This window comes from Toxorhynchites rutilus, chromosome 1 (genome assembly GCF_029784135.1).
Source record: "Toxorhynchites rutilus septentrionalis strain SRP chromosome 1, ASM2978413v1, whole genome shotgun sequence".
Taxonomy (NCBI): Eukaryota; Metazoa; Arthropoda; class Insecta; order Diptera; family Culicidae; genus Toxorhynchites; species Toxorhynchites rutilus.
Genome location: NC_073744.1, coordinates 138,414,528 through 138,440,595, shown reverse-complemented (window position 1 = coordinate 138,440,595; position 26,068 = coordinate 138,414,528). Strand labels below are relative to the sequence as shown.

Below are 26,068 nucleotides of genomic sequence, written 5' to 3'. Positions count from 1 at the left end.
TACGTTACAAAATTCAATTTTTTTCCCTAAATAAATTCAGCGCCCCTATATGCTTGAGCAGTTAGCTTCGATTCTGGGGCCGAATGTGGTGTGTTTCCTGAGTCAAGATGATAAAGCACGTGTTGTGACCGCGGTCAATAGGCAGGCCCGATTAATGCATCTCGAATATCGCGTTGATCTTCCAGATCATTATTTTGCTTGGCTGTTACACATAAGGTTATTCCATCGGTTATCACAGGTGCAGAAAGAAGCTAGGGCACTTTGGTCATTTTGAATCAGTTGGATACAGTGATCCAACGTACGTTGCAGTTTGTTCAGGAAGGCACTGATCTTCAAATTCATGGGCTCGATTAGAAAAAAAAAGGTGGCGAGCTCCCTGAATTCGAAATTATTCGATAACGAAGATCTATTAACGATTAACGGATGGAGGACCAGACGAGAACCCTCGTTTTAAAAAGGTCATAGATATATATTTTCATCTTTTCAATCAATTGATTCTTGATGCAATATTCTTTGTTACAAATGGTCCAGAACGCATGGCTTTCAACCGAGTTGAACGTCGGAAGGCTATTATTTCTGGAAGTTAGAAGGATTAATACTTTCGCATGATAATTATGGATCTCACTTGGATGAAAAACTCAAAACAATCCGAAACTGGAAGCGAAACATTTTGAGTATGCAGCAAAATCGTTAGATGATCTATGGAACAACCTAGCAATCGATGGATATCCCGTTCAAGCCTAATATATTAAGCCCGAAAACTCTCAAATTGAGGAAGTGGAATTTGTAGGTTATTTAGCCGAATGATTTTCCTCGTCACGTGAGAACATCCCAGTACTCTTTGCAAGCAGTCAAACGACAGGAACCGCTGCGTTGAAACAAGGAGTAGTCACTGTTGGAATTTATACAAAGTCCCGATGGAAACCAAATATGGCTCAATCTAACCATTCCCGATTATATCTGTTTTTCTGTCCCGCACACACACCCACATACAAGATTAGGCATCTCAATGCGAATACAGCGCAGATGAGTTGATCTGAAACAGGACCCATCAGTAGAACGACAGACAGCATCCAAAATCATACGTGCGTGAATTTCAAATTTAGTCAAATATATAGGGGAAGATGGCCCTGATCAGACCCCTATAAACTGCAAATGCGTTCCGTTGATGTTAAACACATGAGGGAACGTGTTAAATAACTACGAAGCAAACACAGAGGGCTGGTTCAGGACCACCACAACTTTTTTCAATTAACGGTATGCCGTTTAACTCAAGCATCAGGTAAATTCAATTTATATAACTTGTCTTGAAGAGCACACCATAAGCAATCGAAATAGTTTAGTATTGTAATGTTTCATCGTCTGAAAGAACATTTAACTCATTCTCAGTACTGGTTTAAAATCTATCTTTCCCTTTTTTAAGCATTGAAAACACAGAATGTCACCATAACGCTGGAATAAAGGGTGCAAGAAAATGGTCATCATACGTTAAAATCCTCAGTTTTATGACACCTTTCATTTGACACTGCTAGAAGTTCGGTAGGTGGCGCCATTTCCGAGATCCAAGAGGAGGTCGGATTAGGACTATTTCCCCCTATTCTTTAAATTTGAAAACGTATTTTTTAAATTCCTAAGAAAGCGACCCTTTTGTTGAGCAGTGACAAGTCTCGATGCTCGATTCAGTCTCGAACTTCTGAAAACAAACAGTTATTTTTGTATAAATCAACATCAATTTATACCAATTCCTGTTTCTCTCAGCCAAACACTAGATGGTACCAATCCCAACAGATGTAAGCATTGATTTTCTTTCTCTGTTTGTTAGAAATTCTATGAATTTGTCAAATTTAATTCGAATAAACTTTGATTCCGGCCTGGACAGATTTTCTACGTTGATATTTTCATCTATATATATATATAAAAATGGATTTTTGTCTGTCTGTCTGTGTGATTCTTATGGACTCGGAAGCTACTGAACCGATCGACATGAAAATTGGTTTGTAGGGGTTTTTGAGGCCGGGGAAGGTTTTCATGATAGTTTGAGACCCCTCCCCCCTCTCTAAGGGGGGCTACCATACAAATGAAACACAAATTTCTACATTACTCGAGGATTAATTCAAGCAAATGCAACCAAATTAGGCATCTGGAGGTTTTAGGTTGCAATAAATGATTCAATCGTTGTTAGATAGTCCTCCCCCCTTTCTTAGGGTGGGGCTGCCATACAAATGAAACACAAATTTCTGCATTACTCGAGAAATCATCAAGCAAATAAAACCAAATTGGGCATCTGGAGGTTATAGGGTGCAATAAATGTTTTTACAATTGTTAGATACTCTTCCCCCCTCTCTTAGGGGGCTGCTATTCAAATGAAACACAAATTTCTGCATTACTTGAAAATTAATCAAGCAAATGCGACCAAATTAGGCATCTGGAGGTTTTAGGATGCAATAAATGTTTCTTAGGGTATTTCCGTGTTCTACTCCTTGGGAACCACAATGACTTCATTGTCATTGTTCCCTGTTGGTCGAATTTTTTTTACTTCTATTTTTTTCAGTTTCCAAAAGTTATGACACATCACAACTTTTTAGGGAACAGATTCTTGCCCAGGAGTTTGTAATTCGGTGAAATTTTGCATTTTTTCACTCTTGAAATAATTAAATGACACCATATGTTCTGATTGTTTTCTTTTGAATGTCCAATTTTTTTCGAATGTCAGGAATTTTTCGTTTCATTTGCCCGAATTTTTTCGGCGCGTCCGATTTTTTTCGATTGTCCGGATTTTATTTATGTATTGTCCGGATTATAAAAAAAAATTATTCACAAAAAAACAATGAAAAAAAATTTGAAAATAAATTAAATTGTTCGTAATTTACTGTAGCAGTATCGGCACCATAAATATTAATCACAATTTCAGCGGCCGGGCTTGTACTTTCGCATTTATAAAATAAAAAGTGTAAAATGTATCGAATATTCTTTTTGTTATCTTCCATTGTTAACACCCTGTAAGTCACAACTGAATGGAACAAACAAAAAACAACCAATGTTTTTTTTAGAGTGAAATGTCACCTTCACAATGAGCCTGTATTGTATGATCGATATTACGCGAGATATTGATCACTGAAGCCAGCCAACCAGAAAGTAATGGATAACTTTTTCCCCCAACCTAATATATGGATTTTTGCACTTTTTTTGCATTTCTGTATTTCAGGTTTTTTTTGAATGTCTGGATTTTTTATTCGCATATCCGCTTTTTTACGTTTGTCTGCGGTTTTGTTTGTTTTGAATACATGTATAGTTTTGAATATTTCGATAGTTTTTTTTTGTTTTGTATGATTTTTTGGTGCATTCGGTTTTTTAGAACGGTTTTGAAAGATTGCATTAAATTGATAAAATTTGGAAACGTTCGCATTTTCCCGTACATTTTTTCCGCCCATTTGCGTGCTACCTACCGTACAGTCAATAAGGAGCATCTAATGTATCGCTGAGATCTATTCATTTACGACTAGACATCCACCCAACGACTAGTTGACAGCGACAGCGAGGCTTCCAAATAACGTTTATCAAGACCGATAGTTTAGGTTAAGTTTTCCCAATTGATTTTTTCAAGCCTAGAGGTGAGCAAACTTTAAGAGCTTAGAGACTATAGAATGCAAAACTCATTCAGGGAATATTTTTATATACGACTGTGAATCAGGTGCACGTGAATCGATCGCTTGACATGTAAATGCAGAGAACAAAAACTACATGTGATTGATACTTGGAGATGCATATATTTATGCAAAGTTGTATGCAATCAATCTTGTTCCACGGCGATGTGGATTATTCTGTGCACGATTTCGCATTGATGAATGGAAAATTCACACTCGGATTATATATCGGCGAGATCGTTCTTTATTATCAAGTAAAGTAATTCTAGTAGATGGGGCGGAGGGTATATTTTTTGCATGTATTTATTAGATGAGTTTATTATTTTTTTTTTCAAATTTATTCCAGAAGTCTTGTACCTTAGGTTTATTATTTGAGATTTTTTTTTACGTAGAACTACGTCTTTCATTAAGGGTGCCAAATCAGAAAACCGGGTCACGTTTTTATGAAATAAAATTAACGTTAATAACTATTTTTGCCGCGAGCGGATTTTGGCAGTTTACATACCAAACGAATCGGAAATTCCCTAAGATTTGGCTGATATGCTATACATTAAAATCCCATAGTCTGTATATACTTTAAATTGATGAAAATTGGAAGCATTTCCTTTTCCTCATACATTTGTTCTGTCCATTTGTGTGCTTTCCCGAACAGAGCTGTCTATAACGAGCAGCTTATCGACTCGACGAGCAACGAAGGGGAAATCGTAAGATGTAAAGCGTTCGTGAACAAAGGAAAAGGAGAAAAACGAAGGGCAATATTTGCCTAGAGTATAAACAGTGGATCTCGCTGAGGTAAACGTTCATTATTCGTGAGGAAATCGACTGAACAACATCGTTGCTGGGCGAGTTGGACGGCGAGGGATCGAATGCCTTTCTCAAGGTTAGGTTTAAAGGTTAGAGACGAGTGAGCTGAAGAAGTTGAAGTCTGAAGAAGTTTGAAGCAAGGACGGAAGGCAAACTTTCAGTATCGTTCTGTATTCAAAGCAATGAATATCGCTTGTTCTTCCTTGTTGTGTGTCATCACATGTCTTCGTTTGGGATTGAGCTGTGGACGCGACCAAATTACTCTCTCGCTGCTGTTTCTGGCATTGCTATCATTGCATCAAACTGACGCCATTGCATTAAGGTTCTAAGGTAATTGTGTAGGGAATCATCAAGCTAGGCTATCGTCAGCTCACCAAGAAAATAAATGTTCTGGAATTTTGTCAGTGATTTGGTTTCGCATGACGGTAAGAATGCTCTCTCCACAAAGGATGACAGCTAAGCTAATCTAGACTGGCAATATTAACAGAAAGGGCTTCTTTTGAGAAGAGCGCAAAACGGAGATAAGTGTGTGTATATTTAGTTGCTTCAAGCCACCGATATATGGATATTAGTATGCATACGTGCGTGCTTCATTATCCGTACGTAAAAATAGTGCATCTACGCTACGCTGAAACCCCATTTGTATCTGCTCCCGTGTGCATTGGCACTGTAACGATGCAACAATCGCCTAATTTTTTTATGTTGTGATTGACGACTGTTTGGTGTTGCAAATTATGTAGTCGTAATGATAAATATAAACAAGGAGGGGAGATAGCGAGAGGGGGATATTTACGCTAGAGTATTGGTAATGAATCTCTGCTTCTTCTCTGGGGGTCTTCGTAGCCTAATTGGTTGCGTGTCCGCTACTAAGCGAACGATCATGAGCTAATAACTCAGGGCCCCTCAACTGACCATCTTTGTGTGTTATTCTAGCTACTACGTCCACGCAACTAGTGATCCCCGATAATCGTTCGATTAATCGATTAATCGAATACTTCCTACAGAAATCGATTATTAATCGAACGAATACTGCACAACCAATAATCGAAGCGAACGAATAATTTACGTCGATTAATCGATCCAAACGCAGAGAGAAAAAAACGTACGGCCGCTGCAGTTTTATCCTGAAAATCAATCATTATCTTTGACACTCCCCTTAACTGTAAACGAAGCTCAAAACCTTCAACGCTAATAGAGCTTTGTTTACGACTTTAGGAGAGCGAAAAAGATAATAATTGGATTTCAGGCGGAGTGAACACTTTTTTGATTACAGATGGCTTTCTAGCAAATGAGAAATATTAGTCTAACTAATTATTCATCTCAGTGTTGCGATTAATCGATTAATCGATTATTTGGGGCGATTAATCGTATCGAATAACAAACTGCTGAAAACTATTCGATTAGCTGATGAACGATTAATTTCAAAAATCGGGGATCACTACACGCAACAATCATCATGTGTCGGTAATCCCAGTCCCTTACCGCTCACATTACGATCTGCTGTATCGGTAATTGGTGCTAATTCTGGCACAGCAATGGAAGCCTCATATCAGCAGTCCCGTTGTGAACAGTCCAACTGTGAACATTCGAACAATAGGAATATTCCAACGCCGAAAAAGGCGGCATGTGTTGTGTATCGACAGAAATGGAATACTCGGCATGTGTTGTGTATCGATAGAATTGGAATATTCTTAGGCCTAAACAGCTACTGTGTTATACATAAAAAAAAACAAATGTTTATCGATGGATAGGAATCTTAAGCCTAAATAATATACAACAATAGTTATCTTAACATAAAAATGTATACGAATAAATTCGGCTCTGTGACAGCTGAATTGCTAAATGAGCCTAATAAACGGATGGGATAAAAAAAAAATCTCTGCTGAGGCATATATTCAGCCTTTTTCCAAGCAGTTAACATAGTTTGCTTTCTGTCATCAATGCATTGATCTGACGCTATGGTGAAGCAGGTGTTAAGGTTGTGCACCAAAAAATTATTTGGGGAATACCAAGTTCTTCAATAAGTTATATTAAGTTATTAATTTATTTGGACTCGCGTGCCAACTAGGATTGTATTTGCGCTATTTCGTTCATTCAATCACCAAGAAAGTAAATGTCGTACTAAAATTTTGTATGTGATTTGGTTTCGCTTGCCAGTAGCAGAACTTTCTCCACCAAGGATGACAGCTGCGCGAGCACAAGAATGAATCATCAAACAATTATCGTGAAATGATTGTACAATAGAAAATATTACAGGGCGACCAAACTGGTAGAATGGTTATTTCAAAATTTTCGTAGCATTATAAAATAATATCCGCAGTTATAAACAAGCGACTTGAATTGAACTACAGCGTAGTTCTACGTCAACAATGCGGTCGTGTCTTGAACACAACCTCCTATAATTTTTTTTCTCGTTGGTTGTGTGTTGTGTATCCATATGAATGTAACTTTTGGTTCGAAAAGTGTGGTCTTTTTTAAGTAGTAATAGTTTGCGCGTCGTGTAATATAATTGTGGTTGAAGCGTTCTCGTTCTCATTAAAACAGAAGTTTCACTGTTTCGTCGTTGTTAATACTATGTTAATACTTTAACCCTTTCCCGTACAACATCGAGTCTCACTCGTAGGTACTTGAATAATATAGGGCGCTAGGACGCTCAGCAGGCTAGTGAAATCACTTGATGTGTGACGTATCGAATAATACAGGAAGGGGTTAATTCTTTAAATGATTTCTTCTATAATTGTTTAATTTCTTTTTTTTTCACGATTTAAGTTTGATAAAAAATACTCTCGATGGTTACGGACTATATCGCCAGTCTTATTTATTTATAAAAGTTCTCTCGGTTGCCATCTCAGGTTTCTCAAACATAACTTTCCGAAACCGCTATTGGAAATTGATACGGTACGCTCGTTGAACAATGGAATATATCGGCGGTCCGATTGGTTTTAGAGAAGTTCCCTTGGTTACCTTCTCAGGATTCCCAAAAGTAACTCTCCGCCGTCGCAATTGAAGCTCGATAAATAATACACGTGATTAATAACGTGATAACTCAGTGAATCCTGATACTCACCTCGCCCTACTAACAACTGTCCCTTCCTTGATAGTCGCTAGGGAACCACACTATAAAGGCGACCCTTCTGGCCTTCAGGCGGCGATTATCATGCTAACATTTCTTCCCTTCCCCTGGTGACTGTAAGGACGTGGCCGGCATCGTTATTGACCATTTAAAGCTCGAATCACCGAAAATTGCACAACGAGAATGATTTGCTAGTCCCAAGCGTCATTCTGTGTGTTCTTTGTGCAATTTGGTTGGTTCAGGTCAATCACGGAGAGCAACTACGAATTGTACAGTCTACCCAAGCTCAAGCTCAGGAACAAAAACTACATGTGAATGCACCATAGAGTGCGAATGAAGGTGGTCAGCTCTAATTTTCGAATGAGACTTCCTGCAAAATGTTGATTTACGCTAAAAAATACGCTATGCAAAATTTCTTTATTTATTAGTGTTGCAAAGACGTCAAAGTTTGATTTTTTTGAAAACCATAAAATTTATGAAGAAAATTTTTTTGGAGTTGACAGTAATCTCGACGATACATGCAATTTTCAAGACATTTGGCAGATATTTTTTTAATGTACCATCTCCCCTGAGTGATTTCACGGGTTTCAAAAAACTCAAACTTTGATTTTTCGGTTTTCAAAAAACTCAATCTTTTACGTCTTTGCGACACCAGTAAATAAGGATCGATTGAGCTGAAATTTTGCTCGCGGAAATTAACATTCCTCTAATGGACACTGTGGAGAGAGGAAATATTGAAATTAAGTCCCAGCTCGATGGCAACTAATTCAAACGACCAAAGCGTAAAAGCAAATCATTTGTCATTTCTATTACATAGATTTGCTTCTGCCAGCGAGCAGTCGTTCGCAACTGCAAATCGAAGGGGGAACTCGTGATTTTGTTTGAACTCAGGAGTGTGCTCGGACTTTTTGATCACTTTTCGATCACTCAGTTTTGCTGGGCTCGAACATTGTTTTCGGGTTAAAAGTGGCATAAAAGTGCCGCACATTTGAAGCCGGACGTAAAGAAGGTATTTTCTAGCGGTGAGTTGCTCGGTGTAAAACTAAAGGTGAATGTTTGTTATGTTATTTGTGTGAATGAGTTTATTCTGAAATTTCTGTAATGTTTGTTCACACCGACGATAATTTCACATCCCTACATTAACAATGCGGTCGTATCTTGCACACCACCCTTCTAATTTTTTTTCGTGTCTGGTTTTTATTTTTTAATATTTCCTCGTTATTTACGATGGACTACGTCTTTCAGTAAACGTGCCGAATCAGAAAACAGCAAAAGACTGGCCATTTGAACTTTATTGTTGTGTCCAGGCATGAATATTTAAAAAACTATTTTTTATATAAACTTTTTAAAATTTAAAAAACAAAACCAAAGAAATAGATGGAAAAACTCTCACTTCTCGATAAAATTAACGTTAATCTCACACGAGTTACAATAAGTTTTCAATTCCTAGATCAACTTTAGTTCTTAATCAGTTCAAATAACCCATTGAGAGTAGTTTCGACCAAGCTGCGCATGTTGTATCTCGTTCTACGCAAAAGATACTGCTTATTTAAGCTCTTCAACTTCACTCTTTCTGCTTGTAAGCTGCATCTACTCATATACTCTTGATAGGGTTTTGATCTGGTAAACAAGCTGACCAGTCCTAAATCCGAAACCCCTATTCATTGAACCATGCATGATCTTCCGGATTTTATGAATCGATACCAAATTACCCAATTATCACATTGATTTCTATGCAAAAAACGGCAGTAAATGATTCTAACGTACTTCGTTGCACTTCTGGCTGTTCATTCGTGTTGATGCTAAGCTAACTAAACCAGACCTTTTTGAGGAAATTATCCTCAAACTATAAAAATGTTATCTCCAAAGCTGCGGGTTCAAAAACTAATGTGGTAGTTAATCCCATGGGTTTCACTATTTCGTGAGAACTTCTCAGATAAAAAGAAATTCAACTTGAATAGAATTTCTTCTGGAAGGACTTACGGAACGTGTCACGTTATTTTCCAACTCGTAACTTTATAGGCGGCAGTTTGATGGTTTCAGGAACATATTTTCAAAAAGGCCTGGTTCAGACAGCTTCTCATCAACACGAATGCACAGTCAGAAGTGCGGTAAAGTACTCCAGAATCATTTACTTCTGTTCTTGCATCCAGAAGTAGATGATTCTGGATTCAACGTGATAATTGAGTAATTTGGCATCAATTCATAAAATCCGGAAGATCATGGCATGGTTTGATGGATAGGGGCTTCAGATTCTGGACTGGTCAGCCTTTTTACCAGATCATACGGGTTTGATCTGGTAAAAAGGCTGACCAGTCCAGAAGAAGTTATGAGGAGGGATCGTACGAAGAACAGATGTAGCTGTCAAGCAGTATGAGAGCTTTGATGAGCTTAAACGAGCAGTATCTTCTGCGTAGAAGGAGATACACATACATAGGAGGCGATCTGGCGTAGTGGTAACGAGTTCAAATCTCACTCCCGACATTCTACCGAAATGGAAGTAAAATTACGAACCAGCCAAAAGTGTTGACAGTCAATATAATTCAGAAAGAATAAAAAGGAGATACACGCTACAACATAGCGCAGCATAGCCGAAACCATCCTGAATGGGTTATATGAACTGATTGAGAATTAAAGATGATCTGCGAATTAGAAACCTCTTTTAACACGTTAAACCCCGATTTTTTCATGCCACGTTTTCCATTCAGCGCGCATCAAGAGCATTTACACAATATCAGTGTCGGTCCCAGCTCCCAAAGATACTGATTGTATAAATAGAAAATAGTCAGCAATTCGACTAGAAAGTAGTCAAGTTTAGTAAAACATCCGAAAACAAACCATTTATATTTTTATTTTATTATTTCATAACTGCTAGTCCCAGTCAGTAAGCACTTTCCTACCAAAAAGCTCAACGTCGGCCCCTAGGGATATCTCTGGAAACTCAGAAAAATGGAGTGATACGCAGTGTACGATTCCAATCGGTAATTCCCCAATATTTGTTCATTATGCCATACATCACAATTCCCTAGTTCTAATATGGTTAAAATTCACGAAAACTGGAAGCGTTACCATTTTCCCATACGTTTGTTGTGTTCATTTTTGTACCTACCTATTTATGCCGTCAATCAAGAGCAAATAACGTAGCGATGATAATATAAACAACGAGAATATATGAATACTGCACTTCGCTAGCGCAATTTTTTTTAAATAATATAATAACAACAACTCTCATATTTCGAAGAACAAAAAAAAACTATTTGACAGAAGACGAATCCCTCGCAGTTTGCGACTTTTCGGAAAATCACTCATTCACTATCTCAAATGCAGCTGAGGGTTATAATTGGGATAACTTTCGAGCAAAAAGACGGTTGGGTAATGTCGGGAACATAATCGGAGAATGAGAGATTGGGAGCCGATCTGGCGTAGTGGTAACATACGTATCTCTCACGTCGAAGGTCACGAGTTCAATTGTCACTCCCGACATCTTTCCAAAAATGGAAGTAAAGTGACTATAATGCAAAAAACATAAAGACGTAGGACACCAAGAGCAGTCAATCCAAGTAACTTATCAAATATCCGCCTTGCTTTACGGTACCTATTAACATAATTACATCTCCAAGCACCCCACATCTAACCATTGTTTTCGGCACAAATTCCTAGAAATTTCATGATCGATCAGAATCGAATCAAAAACCAACAATAAGCCCAAAAACATCCCTAAATTCACACAAGTTTTCGCCCTTAGCAGAATCAGTTTGCTTTTTCTATTATTTCGGATATCACTCTAAAATGCATTGAATTGTATTGTGATACATTGAATTAAATTGTAAACTGCCATATGTTCAGATTTGTGTCTTTATTTTGCCAATGCACACTTCTAGACAAACTGAATGCAGCCATAGTCAATTTTGCATCAGTATCATCACTGTGTGCTGGATCCATTACACGAAAGCGATGGGTGACGGTTGTCCGTTGAATGGCAACAAAATGAAAACTCGTTGGTCGTTGCTGATGATATTCGTGGAACAGTGGCTTTGAAGCCCCCGCAGACTGCGGACTTTTTATCGTCCAATAGTTTGATCAGTACGGAGAGGTAGACATGTATGAGCGCAACAATATTAAAACTCGTTGCTATTCATTGTGATTGATGCGTAGAAATATTTTCTATCAATTGATGCGAACATCTATGCAATCTATCAAGAAATGCTCGAGTCATAAACTTTCGAAATCGTTCATTTTTTTATATAGGTTCAGTGTCTAGTTTTTCATGTTACGCTCTAAATCTTCCGGTTAGACCTAATCCTACGTCAAAATACATACAGAAATCGAAAGCTTCATTATAATATTAGAAGTTTTTCCCGATTCGGTGTGGAGTAATTTTTCCCAATAATTAGTATAATTATCGGAGAATAATGCTTCGTCCGAAATATTTTTTCTATTTAATAATGTTTATTATTCAAACATTCACAGACATCGTGAATCGCACAACTTGTTGCCAAACTCCGATTTGAGTTAACGCGCTGAATGTAAAAATAATAATATATTCCAAGATTATTAGGGTTGAATGAATAAATCTTCTAAATCCCCTAATAATTCATTTGATTAATCAACATATGAGATCTCCAAGCACCACAAGCCAGTGCTCCGATTGTAACGATTTAATACGACAACACAAAGTACTTAGCCAATCCTAACACGCACACACTTCAATAAACCAAGGTGACCAACAAAATCGCAGGAAAAAAATGTATCCATTCGCCATCTTTCTCATGCGCCGTCCATCTTTGCTCATTTTAGCGCACAGTAGCCCACCTTGCGGTCGGCGGGAATGGGTTACTGGTCACTAACTATGTTTCACGTTTTGCTTGTTTTGTATACCTGTTTATACATAAATTAATGCCGGCCGACGACGACGGTATTGGCTGGCCATTGCCGCTGCTGCTGTTGCAGTTGTTTTTCGTTTTTGTTTTTGCTACTTTATTTAATTTCAGCAAACATCGCGTGTCGGCACAGTGCAGCTTTGCTTGTGGCAAAATTCTTGGAAGCAACGGGATGTAACCCGCGAGCACCCTGGCCTCCGACATGGGGAAAAAGATGGCGCAGATAGCATTTGGGAGCGTTTTGAATGGAGAAGAAACATGCAAGGAATATTGGGGTGACGTCGATATTATGTATGATTTCTTGTATATACTCGTTTTTCTTTATTCAAAATCAATTCATTTGTTAAAAAAAAAACTGTAAACAGAAAGTGACTCAATTTGTTCAAGAACACCCCTGAAGCTGCAAAAAAAATTAAAAATTTATTTATTATGCTAAAAGGTCATTTCTCTAGATAGAAAAAAAACATATACGAGGCCATAGGTTAAGTCACTCAGTGAAAGCCAGGAGTGACCACGCCTTTGTGCGACACTTTTGCGGCAACAATTTGAATAATTTGTCACGCTGAAATAACAACTTCAGCTTCAATGGCGAATTAAAATAATGAAGGCTGAATGACTAAAAAATATTATAATCATGAAACGGTCAGATTCGATTGATACGAGGAAAATAATTACCGTTATTTCAGTCGTCCAAAATGAGGGGCAAAACTGTATAGGAAAACATTGCAGCTTTATCATCGATTCAATCTGTTTTGCTTATAGCAGCAATATATAAGTTAGCGCCCTTGATAGTGCTAATCATGAACTAATTATTGGTTACTGTTTAATCGATTTTAATAATAAAACTACATTTTTCATACTAATGTGTCTTGTTTGATTCTGAAGGGTGAACGACTATGGAATTAAATCTTTTGTCTACAGTGTTCCAGTAGTGTATATTGATAACCATGTTTTAGGGGTAAAAGGATACATTTATTTACGGATTTACTATTATTTTTTTTTTCAGCACAGAATCCTCGCTACTTCATTTTTACAACTTCATTTATTTTTATTCCATTCCAGCAAAGTGCCTGCATATCTGAACGTGGTCGATATCGCCGGTCTTGTGAAGGGAGCCGCAGAAGGACAGGGTCTGGGAAATGCGTTCCTGTCACATATCAGCGCATGCGATGCCGTCTTTCATTTGTGTCGTGAGTATACTTCATTACGTGCTTTTGAGAACTGAATTAGGTAGAAACAGACCTAGCTGGATGTTATTAGCGTTATTCCAGATATAGTGACACACACATTGTACAACTTTTGTATTTCTTGAATGGAATCGTTCTACGGAAATTGTAGGGTGTGAGTAGCTGTAATCACTACGTAACAAAATTCAAGCAGCTAGCTTTGATTCTGAGACCGAATGAAGTGTGTGCCAAGATGCCCGTAAGCAGTCACCGATTAATGTATCTCGAATATCGCGTTGATCTACCGGATCATGATTTTGCTAAACATAAGCTCATCCCGTTTGTTATATTTATTTCGTATCATCATCGATCTTAAAAGTAGTACAGACTTAAACTATCATAGGTGTCTTATTCTATTGCTAAAAGTATTTTTGCTATATTGAAGTCAAATTCGTCAATCACTTCGTTGAATAGCCTGCAACTAGCAATCAGTGGCTCGAAATAGGCGTACTGAGTATGATCAGCAGGAACACACAAAAGAACTCGTTTCCAAAGATTTCGCACAGTTGCATGGAAGTATAAATTTGCTAGCAGGTAGCAACAATCTATACGGCAGGTGATAAGGTCGAATATAAACAGCCTACGCAAATGTATCCGCCGCTTGGCTATCGTCTCTAGATTAATTAACTTACATCGATCCTCTAATGCCAGTAATAATACGGGATCGGTCCAGGGTAAGCGGCACAACGCAAATTTGATGAACACTGTGGAAGTTTTCGATTCGTGTAATTTGCTCTCTGTGATGGTGCCCAAACTTGTGTTGCGTATTCTAGTGTGCTTCTTACTAGAGAACAAAATAGGGTCTTCAAAGCATCGTTGACGGCTACCGTGTTGCGTCGGATGAAGCCCAGCAAAGCGTGCGCTTTAGCAGTAACCGCGTAGATGTGCTCGTTGAATTTTCGCTTGAATTTCGCTAGCGTCCATTGTATAAGCGAAATCCATTCGAGAGCGCTGACGAGTAAAAGACATATCCTTACACTTCGAAGTGTTCACCTGCATGCCATTTGAAGTGCACCAATCTAGTAGCGAGTTCAGATCCTCCTGAAGCACACAGCAGTCCAGCGTATGTATACATCAAACAATCGCAGCGAAGAAGACTGCAGATATCGTTGACGAAAATGTTGAAGATGAGTGGTCCTAAGTGGATGCCCTGTGGCACACCAGAAGGAATGTTGAATGTGCCAGACATGGCGCCATTGAACTTAACGAACCATTCGCGACTTGTCAAGTAAGAGTGCGTCCATCTAGTGATCCAATCCGGCAGGCCTATGCCTCTCATTTTATCAACAGTGGTCGCGTGCGGAAATTGAAGAGAATCGACACGGGAACCGAGAATGATGAGGCGCTTTGTTTTAAGAGCAATGGCAGTAGGCGATCGGGTCCTGCGCATTTCGATATATTCACAGATGAAGATGAATGAAATAATTTAGTGTCATTTATGAAAGACAAGTCAAGCAGGCGGCCATTAGCGTTGAGGAGATTGCAGATTTGAGATCATCCAGAGTGCTTCCTACACATCTCTGGATCGCTATTGGGTTTCAAGTAAACACAGCATACAAAGATAGACATTTTGCATCGCAGGATGCAAAATAAATCATGCTGAAGCAGTTGAAAACATTGGTCCAATTTACGTTCCTGAACGGAATAGGAAGGCACTGTTCTTCGATAAAAGTATGAGAAGAATACAGACTCAGTACAGCTTTGTTTTTCTTAATTTGCTCGTATATGTGTGATTTTTATCTCTCACGAGACAAAACAAAGCAAAATAATACATCGCCCGCCTTAGCAGATTCGCAAAGCGATGTTGCACGCACATTCGTAGTGAACACTAGTAAAACATGGGTGTCTTCGTAGCCAATGTGGCTACGCGTTCGCTTACTAAGCGATCGATCGTGAGTTCAAAACTCAGGGCCTTCAATTGACCATCTCTATGTTGTTTTAAAATAAATACGTCCACGCAACAATCATCATGCAAGCTCTGCTTGCATACAAAAAAAACATCGGACTGCTGTGCTATTAAAAACACAACAATGATCATAACTTTCTCCGTTGTCCGGTCTGCTGAACAATGGAAGAACAGAAAGAATAGTCTTACGCCTACAAAATGTCCACTGTGTAACTTACAATTTGTAGAAACATGTAACATGTACCCTATTAAAACCCGACTCTGTTAAATCTTAAATGCTAATGAGCCTAAATAGATAAACAAATGGGAAAAAGAAACTAGAAAAAACTCGTAGTCACTTACTTGTATTCCATCAGCAAATAAACGACAAAAATCTCCTTACCTATGGAAAAAAACTCTCCAATTTTTTTCACTTTATATAATCGAATCTTGTATATTAGTCCCCTTAAAGTCAGAAAACACTTGATAAAAATCACTTTATCCAGAATCTCTTAGGAGGTGATAGACGACCATATCACAGAATTTCAACAATGACAAAATTATAGAACTTTTTTTCGTTTCGGGCTCTGTTTGCCTCAAATTGGCTCTACATTAAAAACGATACGTAAGATGATTTTGTTGCTTCCGTTTGAAAGATGAGAAAATTTGGTACAGGTTATAGTTGTGAAACATCTAAAGTAGTGGAATTAAATAACTTTTTGAAAGTGAAAAAGTTAAAAGTTAGTGGTTTTCAATGTTTTATTGTTAGCTTTATCCCAAAATTTCACAATAAACTTAATTGTTTCTATCAACCAAATTTAAGCTCTCTAACCGCTCTATATTTGTTTCTTTGAACCAATTTTTTTTCTGTATTTTAGTGACTTTCAACACTTTTGGCTGGTTCGTCACTTTTTTGACACCCAATGTGCTTACTAGGGTGGCAATGGATGTATGGGAAAGTTTCAGCTCGATCGGACATGATTTAGGGGTGCCTCAAAGCGCTCAAAGTTTTGATTTTTTTATCCGCGAAAATCTTCCAAGGGGGAAGTAAAGGAAATTTGGAAAATCGATTTTTTTTCAATGCCAAATAACATAACGTCGGGATTTGGTGTCATTTCGAAAAAAAAATTTTGGCCAAAAATCGACCTTTTGGGACTTTTTGGGTCTAGGTCACTCAGGCTAAGTCCCAAAAAGTCGATTTTCGGCTAAAAATTTTATGTCGTGATAACACCAGATCTCGACTTTTTATGCATTTTTAAGTCATTTGGCATCGAAAAAAAAAATAGATTTTCTAAATTTCCTCTACTCCCCCCCTTTGGAAGATTTTCGAGGATGAAAAAATCAAAACTTTGAGTGCTTTAAGGCACCCCTAAATCATGTCCGATTGAGCTGAAATTTTGCACAATCAATTTTTTTGGACCAATAAACGAAATGCATATGGTCGGTTCTTTAAATTCGATAGTTTTTTCCATACCTTCATTGCCTCTCAGGCCAAGTCCCAAAAGGTCGATTTTCGGACAATTTTTTTTTTCGAGATGACACCAGATCTCGACGTTTCATGTATTTTTAAGTCATTTGGCATCGAAAAAAAAATCGATTTTCCAAATTTCCTTTACTCCCTTTGGAAGATTTTCGAAGATCAAAAAATCAAAACTTTGAGCGCTTTGAGGCACCCCTAAATCATGTCCGATTGAGCTAAAACTTTGCACAGGTCATTTATTTGGGCCAATTGGTATTTTTGAAATTTGACATGACCATTTTCGCTGCCACCCTAATGATCGTTTTGTTTCGGATGATGAGAAAAATTAATTCCCCCATTCTAATTCTATAGGAATGATAATTTTTCATGCTTGATATGCCAATTTTTTAGTAGTTGAAGTTATCGTCGTAAGCGCTTAAGTGCCCGGATTTCAATGTACTGGTAAACTTCGATATAACGTACATTTCACTTTCAAAATTGTACATTGTATCGAAGCATGATAAAGTACTCACAAACGTAGTCTATAATACTTTATTGTGTTGCTTTTTTAGTAAAGTTAATGAATAACTTCAATCAGAAGACTAAGCCAGCCTTTTTCATTATGTTTGCCTTCGTACTGTTGATTAACACTTGATTCATTTAGAATCCGAAATCACAAAACCAGCTGTAATTCGGGATTGATTGAAGGTACAAAACTTGTTTCAGCATCACAATACAAATAATTCATTGTTCTATCAGAAAAAAAAATTTCCTTTACACTTTGGAAATGTGTACGTTATATCGAGGTAAAATGTACGTTATTTCGAGTGACGTTATATCGAGGGTACGTTATATCGAAGTTTACCTGTATTAGGATATATAGCGGTTAAAATGAAAAACTAAACACTGTACATGTAGGAAAAATGAAAGATTTCGAATGCTTACATTCTGTCAAATATATACCGGAAATTTGTAATTTTAAATCTTCCCGCTTATCATTTTTCAATTTTTTATATTTTTTTTTCAAGTTGGTAACACTGTCAATGGTCTTGATGTCAATTTTGTGCGCTATCTGTCATTTGTTGTACACTGTGCATTGAGAACAAGTTAACTTTTGATTTTTTTTTTCTGTATTATAATGACTTTCAACACTTCGTCACTTTACTTCCATTTTTGGAAGAATGTCGAGAGTGAGAATTGAGCTCGTGACTTTTAGCGTGAGAGGTACGATCGTTACCACTACGCCAGATCGCCTCCTTAACTTTTGATGTACACTTCCTTCCGGGGGGCCAAACGGTGAATTATAGAAAACTCTTCGCAAACGGCCAGATTTGTGGAAGAACAACACTTGGATTTTACGCCACGATGATGTATCAGCTCTTCGATCAATCATTGTGAACAATTTTTTGACCAAATATGGCACGAATGTGATTGAACAAGCACTCTCTAGATATGGCCCCGTATGAATTTTTCCTATTTACGAATCTCAAATTACCGCTTCGTGAGGGACCGTTTTGACAGCATTGAAGACATACGAATGAATTCGCTGCGTGAACTGAAGGCAATTTCTGAATACAGCTTTAAAAAGCGTTTCGATGACTGGATTGTTCGTTGAAACAAAATGTATTACTTTTTCGAAGGCGATTATATAAATTTAGATGATAAATAAAGGATTTTCTCAACACTTCTTTAAGCGTACTTTTTTAATTGAAGCCAGTTTAAGACAAACAGAGCACTAAACAAGAAAAGAAGAGTAACAAGTTGCTGACGTTTATCGTGGTTTGAAGAGTTTTATAATCTAATGTACATAATTTAGCTCTTTTCTGAACGTAACTATACACTTTCCTTTTTTGGCCACCTAACTGGTTGTAAGATTGAATTTGGTTCAAAATTAACTTTAGTTCATAATAAGCTCGAATGTTTCTTGCTTGTATCCTGCTTCTTTGTGGAAAAAGATTGAAAGAAAATGAAATTAGAAATTGAAAAATCAAAAACAATATGCAAATTTGGGCGATTTCGAATTTCGAAACTGATCAAAACACTTTTGAATGCCGATGATGAATTTTCAACTTTGCTCCAATCACTGAAAAAGCCGAACTCAAGCTGAATTCGCGAAATATATTGGAAAAGCTTTGCGGATCGTCACGTACAACTTGCTTTAATTAACGCCAAATGAGATGATGGGATCGGATGGAAGTCATCCATTACTGATTGTTACCACATGGCCTAACGGTAAATACAGGGCACTACGGTTCACAACCAGATAGATTGCACTAAATGATAAAGAAGAAATACGACCTGATTGATCAACCGAAGATGCGTTCCATCATAACAACGCGAGACTAAACGCATATTTGTTGACGCATAAAAAAATGTAGAAATACATCCACCGTACAGCCCGAGCTTTGCAGGAAGGAAAATTTTGTTGATATACTTAATTGGTATTCTATCAGTTCGATAAAAATGGTTTTTTATCGTTGTTGGTTTTTTTGACGTAGGACTACGTCTTTCATTTCTATACCGGGGTGTAAAACCAAAGTTTCGAGAACGAAAGCGTTACGCTGGAGACCGAGATTTTGAGCGTTAATAGCTCTTAAACAACTGAACGAAATGGTATGATAAACACTTCATTTGAAAGATAAAATGTCTACGCGTCATATACTTGTTGCTTTTTCATCCAAAAACTTGTTTCAATAGTCTTAAAATTGCTTTCAAAACAGGCTATTGAAATCACCAATCGGTATATAAGCGAGCGCCGCTCGTAAACCCACTCAGTTATGATTGAACAGCGATTGGAGCATGTTGTCGCTGTTGTTGTGAAGCTAATTTCGTTTATCATGAAAACGCTGATGAACGGTGTCACCAAGAGCCTGTTTGTGCACCTAAGGCCAAAAGGGAATCCATCAGGAGGAGAGTGATGCCACGGTTCCGCTTGAAACATCGGAGCAGCAGCCACACACACACACACACACACACACACATACACGCGCGGAATTCTCGTTGCTATCATCGTTGCTGAAAAATAATCTGCCAGTTCCCCTGGGAATTGAAAAATACATTCATGCGAAAGAGTTTATTTTAATGTTTTCTATCCATATAACACTGCAACCAAATACATTTGGTTTTGTTATTTTTCAATCAATCGCAATTAACAGGAAAGCTTCTGAATATTTTTTTCCCCATCAGTGGAAATTTTCGTATCCAATATTGGATGCATAACATGAAAAACGGAAAATGTTTCACATCGCGAAAATCAAGTCATTTTCGAGCGATTATTTGCTTTCTACTCATATAATGCTGCGACCAAATACATTTCGTTTTGGATTTTTTCAATCAAGTGCGATCAACGTAAGACCACGTCTTTCGGCAATTTATTAGAGGTGCAATGAATCTTTAGGAATTCCCGCTCTACGCGCACTGGCAAACAATGTTTACTCAACAATTTCTCAAACGAGAAATGGGTGTTGTGAGAAAGGATTAGCGAACGCGAAAACGACAAACGGGAGAAAGATACGTTTGGAGGTTGAAGGAAATTGGCAGAAAACTTCTTCATTCTATCATTCAAATAATGTGATTCATATCACATCGTTTTGCCAGAAAGAGATTATTAATGTTCAAAGGAGGAATCGAGTCCTCCGAGGAAATTACCCAGCGCAAATTAGAGTCGACTATCGATTGCGGCATTCGTACACAAATAATTTTATAATGCAGTTTCACCAAAGTGATTTCTTCGGATATATTCACTACATCATGTCATGTATTTCATATTCTTCATTAAGAAATCCATATCCATGGCACCTATCGGTAACGAATTATTATCGAAACCACGATTTTCGCTAAATGCTCCTTTCAGTTCGGCCTGTAAAAAACTTTTCTGTACTCTAATCCATCAAATTTGGAGCCCTGAAAAGGGCCGTTGATTATATGCTAAGCTAATATAGCACGCTCTCCTCGGATACGATGGGCCAGCTGGATGTCCTTGGGCATGATGTTACGCGTTTTGCATGGATAGCACACAAATTGGTATCTTCGAATAAGCCTCCTGCAGCGTCATAGCCGCGGAACTTTGGAAGCGCGAGTCGGTTTTGAAGTCCTGAGCAATTCCACGAACCAAATGCTGCAAAGGTAGCTGCGGATCAGCAATTCGGTCGATATCTGATAGCGACGAATTTCATGCGAAGTTCCCGGTCGATAGCTATGTGGCTTCTCCACCTATCCTGCTACTGGTGCGCTTATCCGAGCTGACTTCGTGTGCCTTACCACCGAATGACTAACGAGCTGTCTGCGAAAGACTAACGAGCTCGAGTCCTCACGGTGCGAGAGTAGAGTAAGAAATGTTTGCCTTCCAAATTGCCATCGTAAACCACACCTTCTCTCGATTCAATCACGCACGAAAAGCATACTGAAATGATATTCTGGTGGTGAAACCCATTCATTTTTCGTGAGGCGTCGTGCACAAATTACGTAACGCGATAAGGGGGGAGGGGTTAGATGTTGCGTTACTTTCTGTTTATTAGAGATAGGAAATTGCGTTACGAAAGGGGGAGAGGTTCAAAATCCGGATTTTTGCGTTACGTAATTTGTGCACGACGCCTGAGTACATCGACAAGACAACATCGTTACTGAACGAGCTGAACGGCGAGGGATCGAGGTATTCATTACCTGGCTTGACCTGACCTGAAATGCAATCAGTTTGTTTTAACTGTGAGGGAGCGCAGAAAAGCCGATCGATCAGAAGGAGAAGAGAAGGTGACCAAGAGAGTATCAGCATCGAAATACGGTTCCTCGGGAAGACATAGAAGCAGCCGCCACACACACACATACACGCGCGCAACTCTTTTCGTTTGCTGGTTATCGAGAGGATACCTGGAAAGAAATGATCGTTGCTGAAAAATAATCTGCCAGTTCCCCTTGGAATTGAAAATTACATTCAAGCGAGTTTATTTTAATGTTTTCTATCCATATAATACTGCGACCACATACATTTGGTTTTGTGATTTGTCAATCAAGTGCAGTTAACAGGAAAGCTTCTGAAGATTATTCTTCAGAACAAGGATTTTTGTATCCAATATTGGATGCATAAAACCTTGAGTCTTCAAAGTAACACTCTCGTTTTTGAAGTCACCCAAATATTTATTTATTCATTCATTCAGGATGGATTTAGATTCAACTTCAAACAAATGATCTCTAAATCAACGATAGTCCTACGTCACCCTTGCGGTTATACCATAGATATAACCCACTTCCTGTTTTTTTATATGAAACTGTTTTTTTTTAATTTCGCTACTGGAAATATTGTTTGTTTTCAAAGTTTCCTGGTATTTCCAATCCTATGCTTCCAGTTTCCATCCAGCTCCGGGCTGGTGGTCTAATGTCAATCGTTTCCCGAACCTTTCGATAATATTCGAAATGGCCGATTTCGTTATTTACGAAATGTTTTCCCCTATCTAACACAATTTTTCCAGTCAGAATGAATTACTGTAGAAAAATGTAACATGATTTGACAGTTTTGCTACATAAAAGACAATTAAGCAAAATTTATTCACGCCATAGTTATGTTTTGAGTGAACTGTTAAAAATTTACAAGTGCAAATGCAAATAGAAGAATTTTTCCAACGTTTTCGTAACCAGCGACACTCAATCGACCGGAACAAATCCTGTTTGATTTGCAAATTGCATCCAGGAATCACAACCACCTCAAATAAAGCGCGTGGAACGGCACGTTTTCGCAAACATTATCGGTTCCGGCCGACTCGATGCGATGGGTCACTTTTTTCCCGTTCCAATTTGAAACCACCTCAATAACACCGCGCGGCGGCTGGATAATAATAGTTATTTTAGCGAAGAAAAAGCAAAAAATTTACATCGTTCCGAATTGATTACATACTCGTAGTTATAGCACACCATAGCGGGTGGCTCTCATCAACAGCTAGCGAAAAAAAAACAGCGGTAATAGGTGCACTCTCTTCCGCCGCGCTGAGCAGCTGTCTGTGAGGCGGCTCAAATGTTCTTTGATCTCAACACAACAATTTGTCCGTTTTGGCTATATTCAAATTCAGTTTTATTCTTGTTACTTTTGGGATTATTTTGAGCGGTGTTTTAATGTTTTTATTTCGATTCTTTGCTAGGCGCTTTCGATGATCCGGACGTAACGCACATCGAAGGTGAAGTGGACCCGGTTCGTGATCTGAGCATCATCGCCGAAGAGTTGCGTCTGAAGGACGAGGAGAAACTGATGACCAATCTGGATAAGGTGGAAAAACTGGTGACGAGAGGTGGCGATAAGAAATCCAAACCGGAATATGTAAGTAGTTTATTCATGCCATCAGCTGATCAATGGCTCGTCAGTTGTATCTAATTCCGACTACAGTCTCCTGCATTCATTTTATCGCTGTATCAACCTAAAGAAATCAATTTCCTGAAAAAATCCAGACAATTGCCCACGGTTACGAGGCATAATTTTTATAAAGATAGGACTAGTAACAACTTACAGTCCTTTGCTTTTTCTGCCACTAACTGTAACTGCACCACATAACCGCAACGTAAACCATGCAGCGCACTGTTAACACCTGCAGGGTAGCTTTTATCACACCACTTTCCGTCTTGTTTTATAAGGAGATCAAGGAGCGAAATTGGCATCATTTTATATCAACCAAATGATCTGCGATCTCCCCTTCCGCCCGCAATTATTGGAAACTGTTTGAGTTGATCACCGTGTACTTTCGTGGTGGACGAGAGATTGTTGTAATAAGCTACAACATAGCCAAATGGTGACCCCGGGGTGGAACTATGAACAGTTCGTTGCACAGTGTTTATCGATTAGCGACTCGTGATATGCTCGCCAATCGACGAAGGAGACCCAGGCGTGCTTGCTCGTTGTATAGAATCGAGGTACTTCCAGTCAGTGCTTTGAAATATCTGTATCACATCAATCATTCCAGCTGAATTTCCGTCTACATTCGACCATTATACCATTGCATTCGGGATACCGAAAATGAACCAACGACAAACCAAGGCCAATAAGTCTATCCTAAGCTGGGGCCGTTTCGTCACTAAGTTGGTTAGGGGAGCGGTATATGAAAACAGCACGGAAGAAAGCAGAAGGGGAAATATTTGCTTGCAGCGTGAAAGAGACAGACTGATCACGAGCGAGCTTGGGCACAAGCGTATTGTGTTTTGTTTACAAACAAAACACAGTAGACTTCCAAGATGGCTGAAGAGTGGTTTTAGCAAGTTGGCCCACCTTAAGGGGGGACCCCTGTCTGGAAGATCGAAAAATGATGAATCTTCGTGATTTTTTTTCGGATGTTAGGAATAAAGTGAAGTGTTCGGGTATTTTGGTTATTGTTGAAGGTATATTTGAAGATGTTTTTTCCATTTTTTGAGTGCACGAATAATGATTATTACGCTGTTTAGAGCTGGATGCGTAGATGTTGTCTGAAAAAGATACCTTACTGGTGGTATCGGTTCTGAAGAAACGGGGGGTCGTAGAACGAATTCCAATGAATATTTTGAATCCTTAGGATAATACCTAAAGTGTTACATAGAGGTTTTTTAAAAATCGAAAAATTTCCAAAATGGCGGCCATTTTTGTTAAAAATACGTCATTTTTCATAAAAAATCGCTGTTTAAAAATTCATAAAAAATCGAAAAAATGAAATATCAAAAAACGGCTATGTAACACTTTAGATAATTCATTTCTACATTTTTAGATGCCAATTTCAGCCAAATCGGTCGAGTAGATCCTGAGATATCGATACCACCAGTTGAAAAAACATGGTTTCGAGAAAAACGCGTTTAAAGTTTTTTTCAAGTTTTCGGTCAGCAATGCGTTGCAATAAATGAAGTAGATTATATTGAAATGAGTTTCTTTTTTTCTTTAAGTAGCTGAATACCTGTCCGTTACAAATTTATGAAAAAAAAACAAAATGGCGGCTGCAAAATGGCGAATGAAAAATGGCGGATCAGAAACGGAAAACATATGTTTGAGGAATATTAATGTATTTGTAACACAAAATAATACACTTTTAGAAATGATCAACTTTTAGTTAGCTATTCCGGCTCCATACACTTCGCCTTCGGTCTCCAGGAAGCTGTCCGCAGCACTTTTTCTGGCCGCAGCAATCATTTGTCGAGCAATCTTACTGCTCTCGTATTTCTTCACTTCTGCCTTGGAAATTCTTTTTTTGTTCAGTTGCAAATAGAACGCATGGCAGCTCGGTCCAATCAGCATTCCCATCAATTTCATCATTTTCAAAACAGAAATATAGCCATCGTTAAACAAACTAACTGCTGTATAACTAGCGAAGTCAACAGTGTGTTTGCCACTATGCTTGGATTTTGGAGCGATTGACCAAATAACTGAATTGAGGCTTTCATTATTGTTCTGCGTAAACCCCCCTTCGCATCGTTGCAATAAATTGTCTGCCGAAAGGTCCTCATAGACTGGTCGAATTGCGTCCTGCACATCTTTCGGCAAAGGTTCGTGGTGATCATAATCCTTCAATGTGTTCAATTCGTTTGCTTTCAGATATGAGCACCAGGCACTATCACATAAGTCATGTTGTGGATGCCTGTTGTTCGAAACTTTGTGAAGAAATGTCGCCCAAATCGCCTTCTTCATCTCCTCTTTACTGTCAGAATTGCGTCGAATTGCTAGACCGTAGTAAACTGTCAATTCATTGATTAGTTTATCGGTCAGCTTTCCTCTTCCTCCCAGGCCTTTGTTGTTCTTTTTAACACTTCGCAGTCGAGTTCCCATTCGCTTCTGTACATGTCCTATGCATTCCTTCTTTACAATGTTGACGCCTTTATACGGATTGCTGTCGACAATTCCCTTGTAAGTCTTGCTGTCACCATCACCAACGTAATTAGTATATCGAACGGAGTACTTTTCCTCGGAGCGCAGAAACATCTCCCGAATCGCGTCAACTTCCATTCTTCCAGCTGATCCCTCGTGGTTGTTGCTGCAGTGGTTCGCGTGATCTTCTAACCACGAATCGTATTCCGGGCTTCCCATCAATTTCTTCCAGGTCTCGCATTCTTTACAGTACGATGATTTTACATTTATATCAACCACTTTTCCACTGTTATACCC

General features: G+C 38.4%; 1 protein-coding gene across 1 annotated transcript in view; it reads left to right on the top strand.

Moving 5' to 3' along the window:
* LOC129766145 (obg-like ATPase 1) overlaps positions 1-26,068 on the top strand; it is a 67,303-nt gene that overhangs the window by 32,204 nt on the left and 9,031 nt on the right. Inside the window, exons 4-5 of the mRNA XM_055766613.1 lie at positions 13,464-13,591; positions 23,100-23,275. Coding sequence (XP_055622588.1) covers positions 13,464-13,591; positions 23,100-23,275 — 304 coding nt within the window. The remainder of the gene's footprint in view (positions 1-13,463; positions 13,592-23,099; positions 23,276-26,068) is intronic.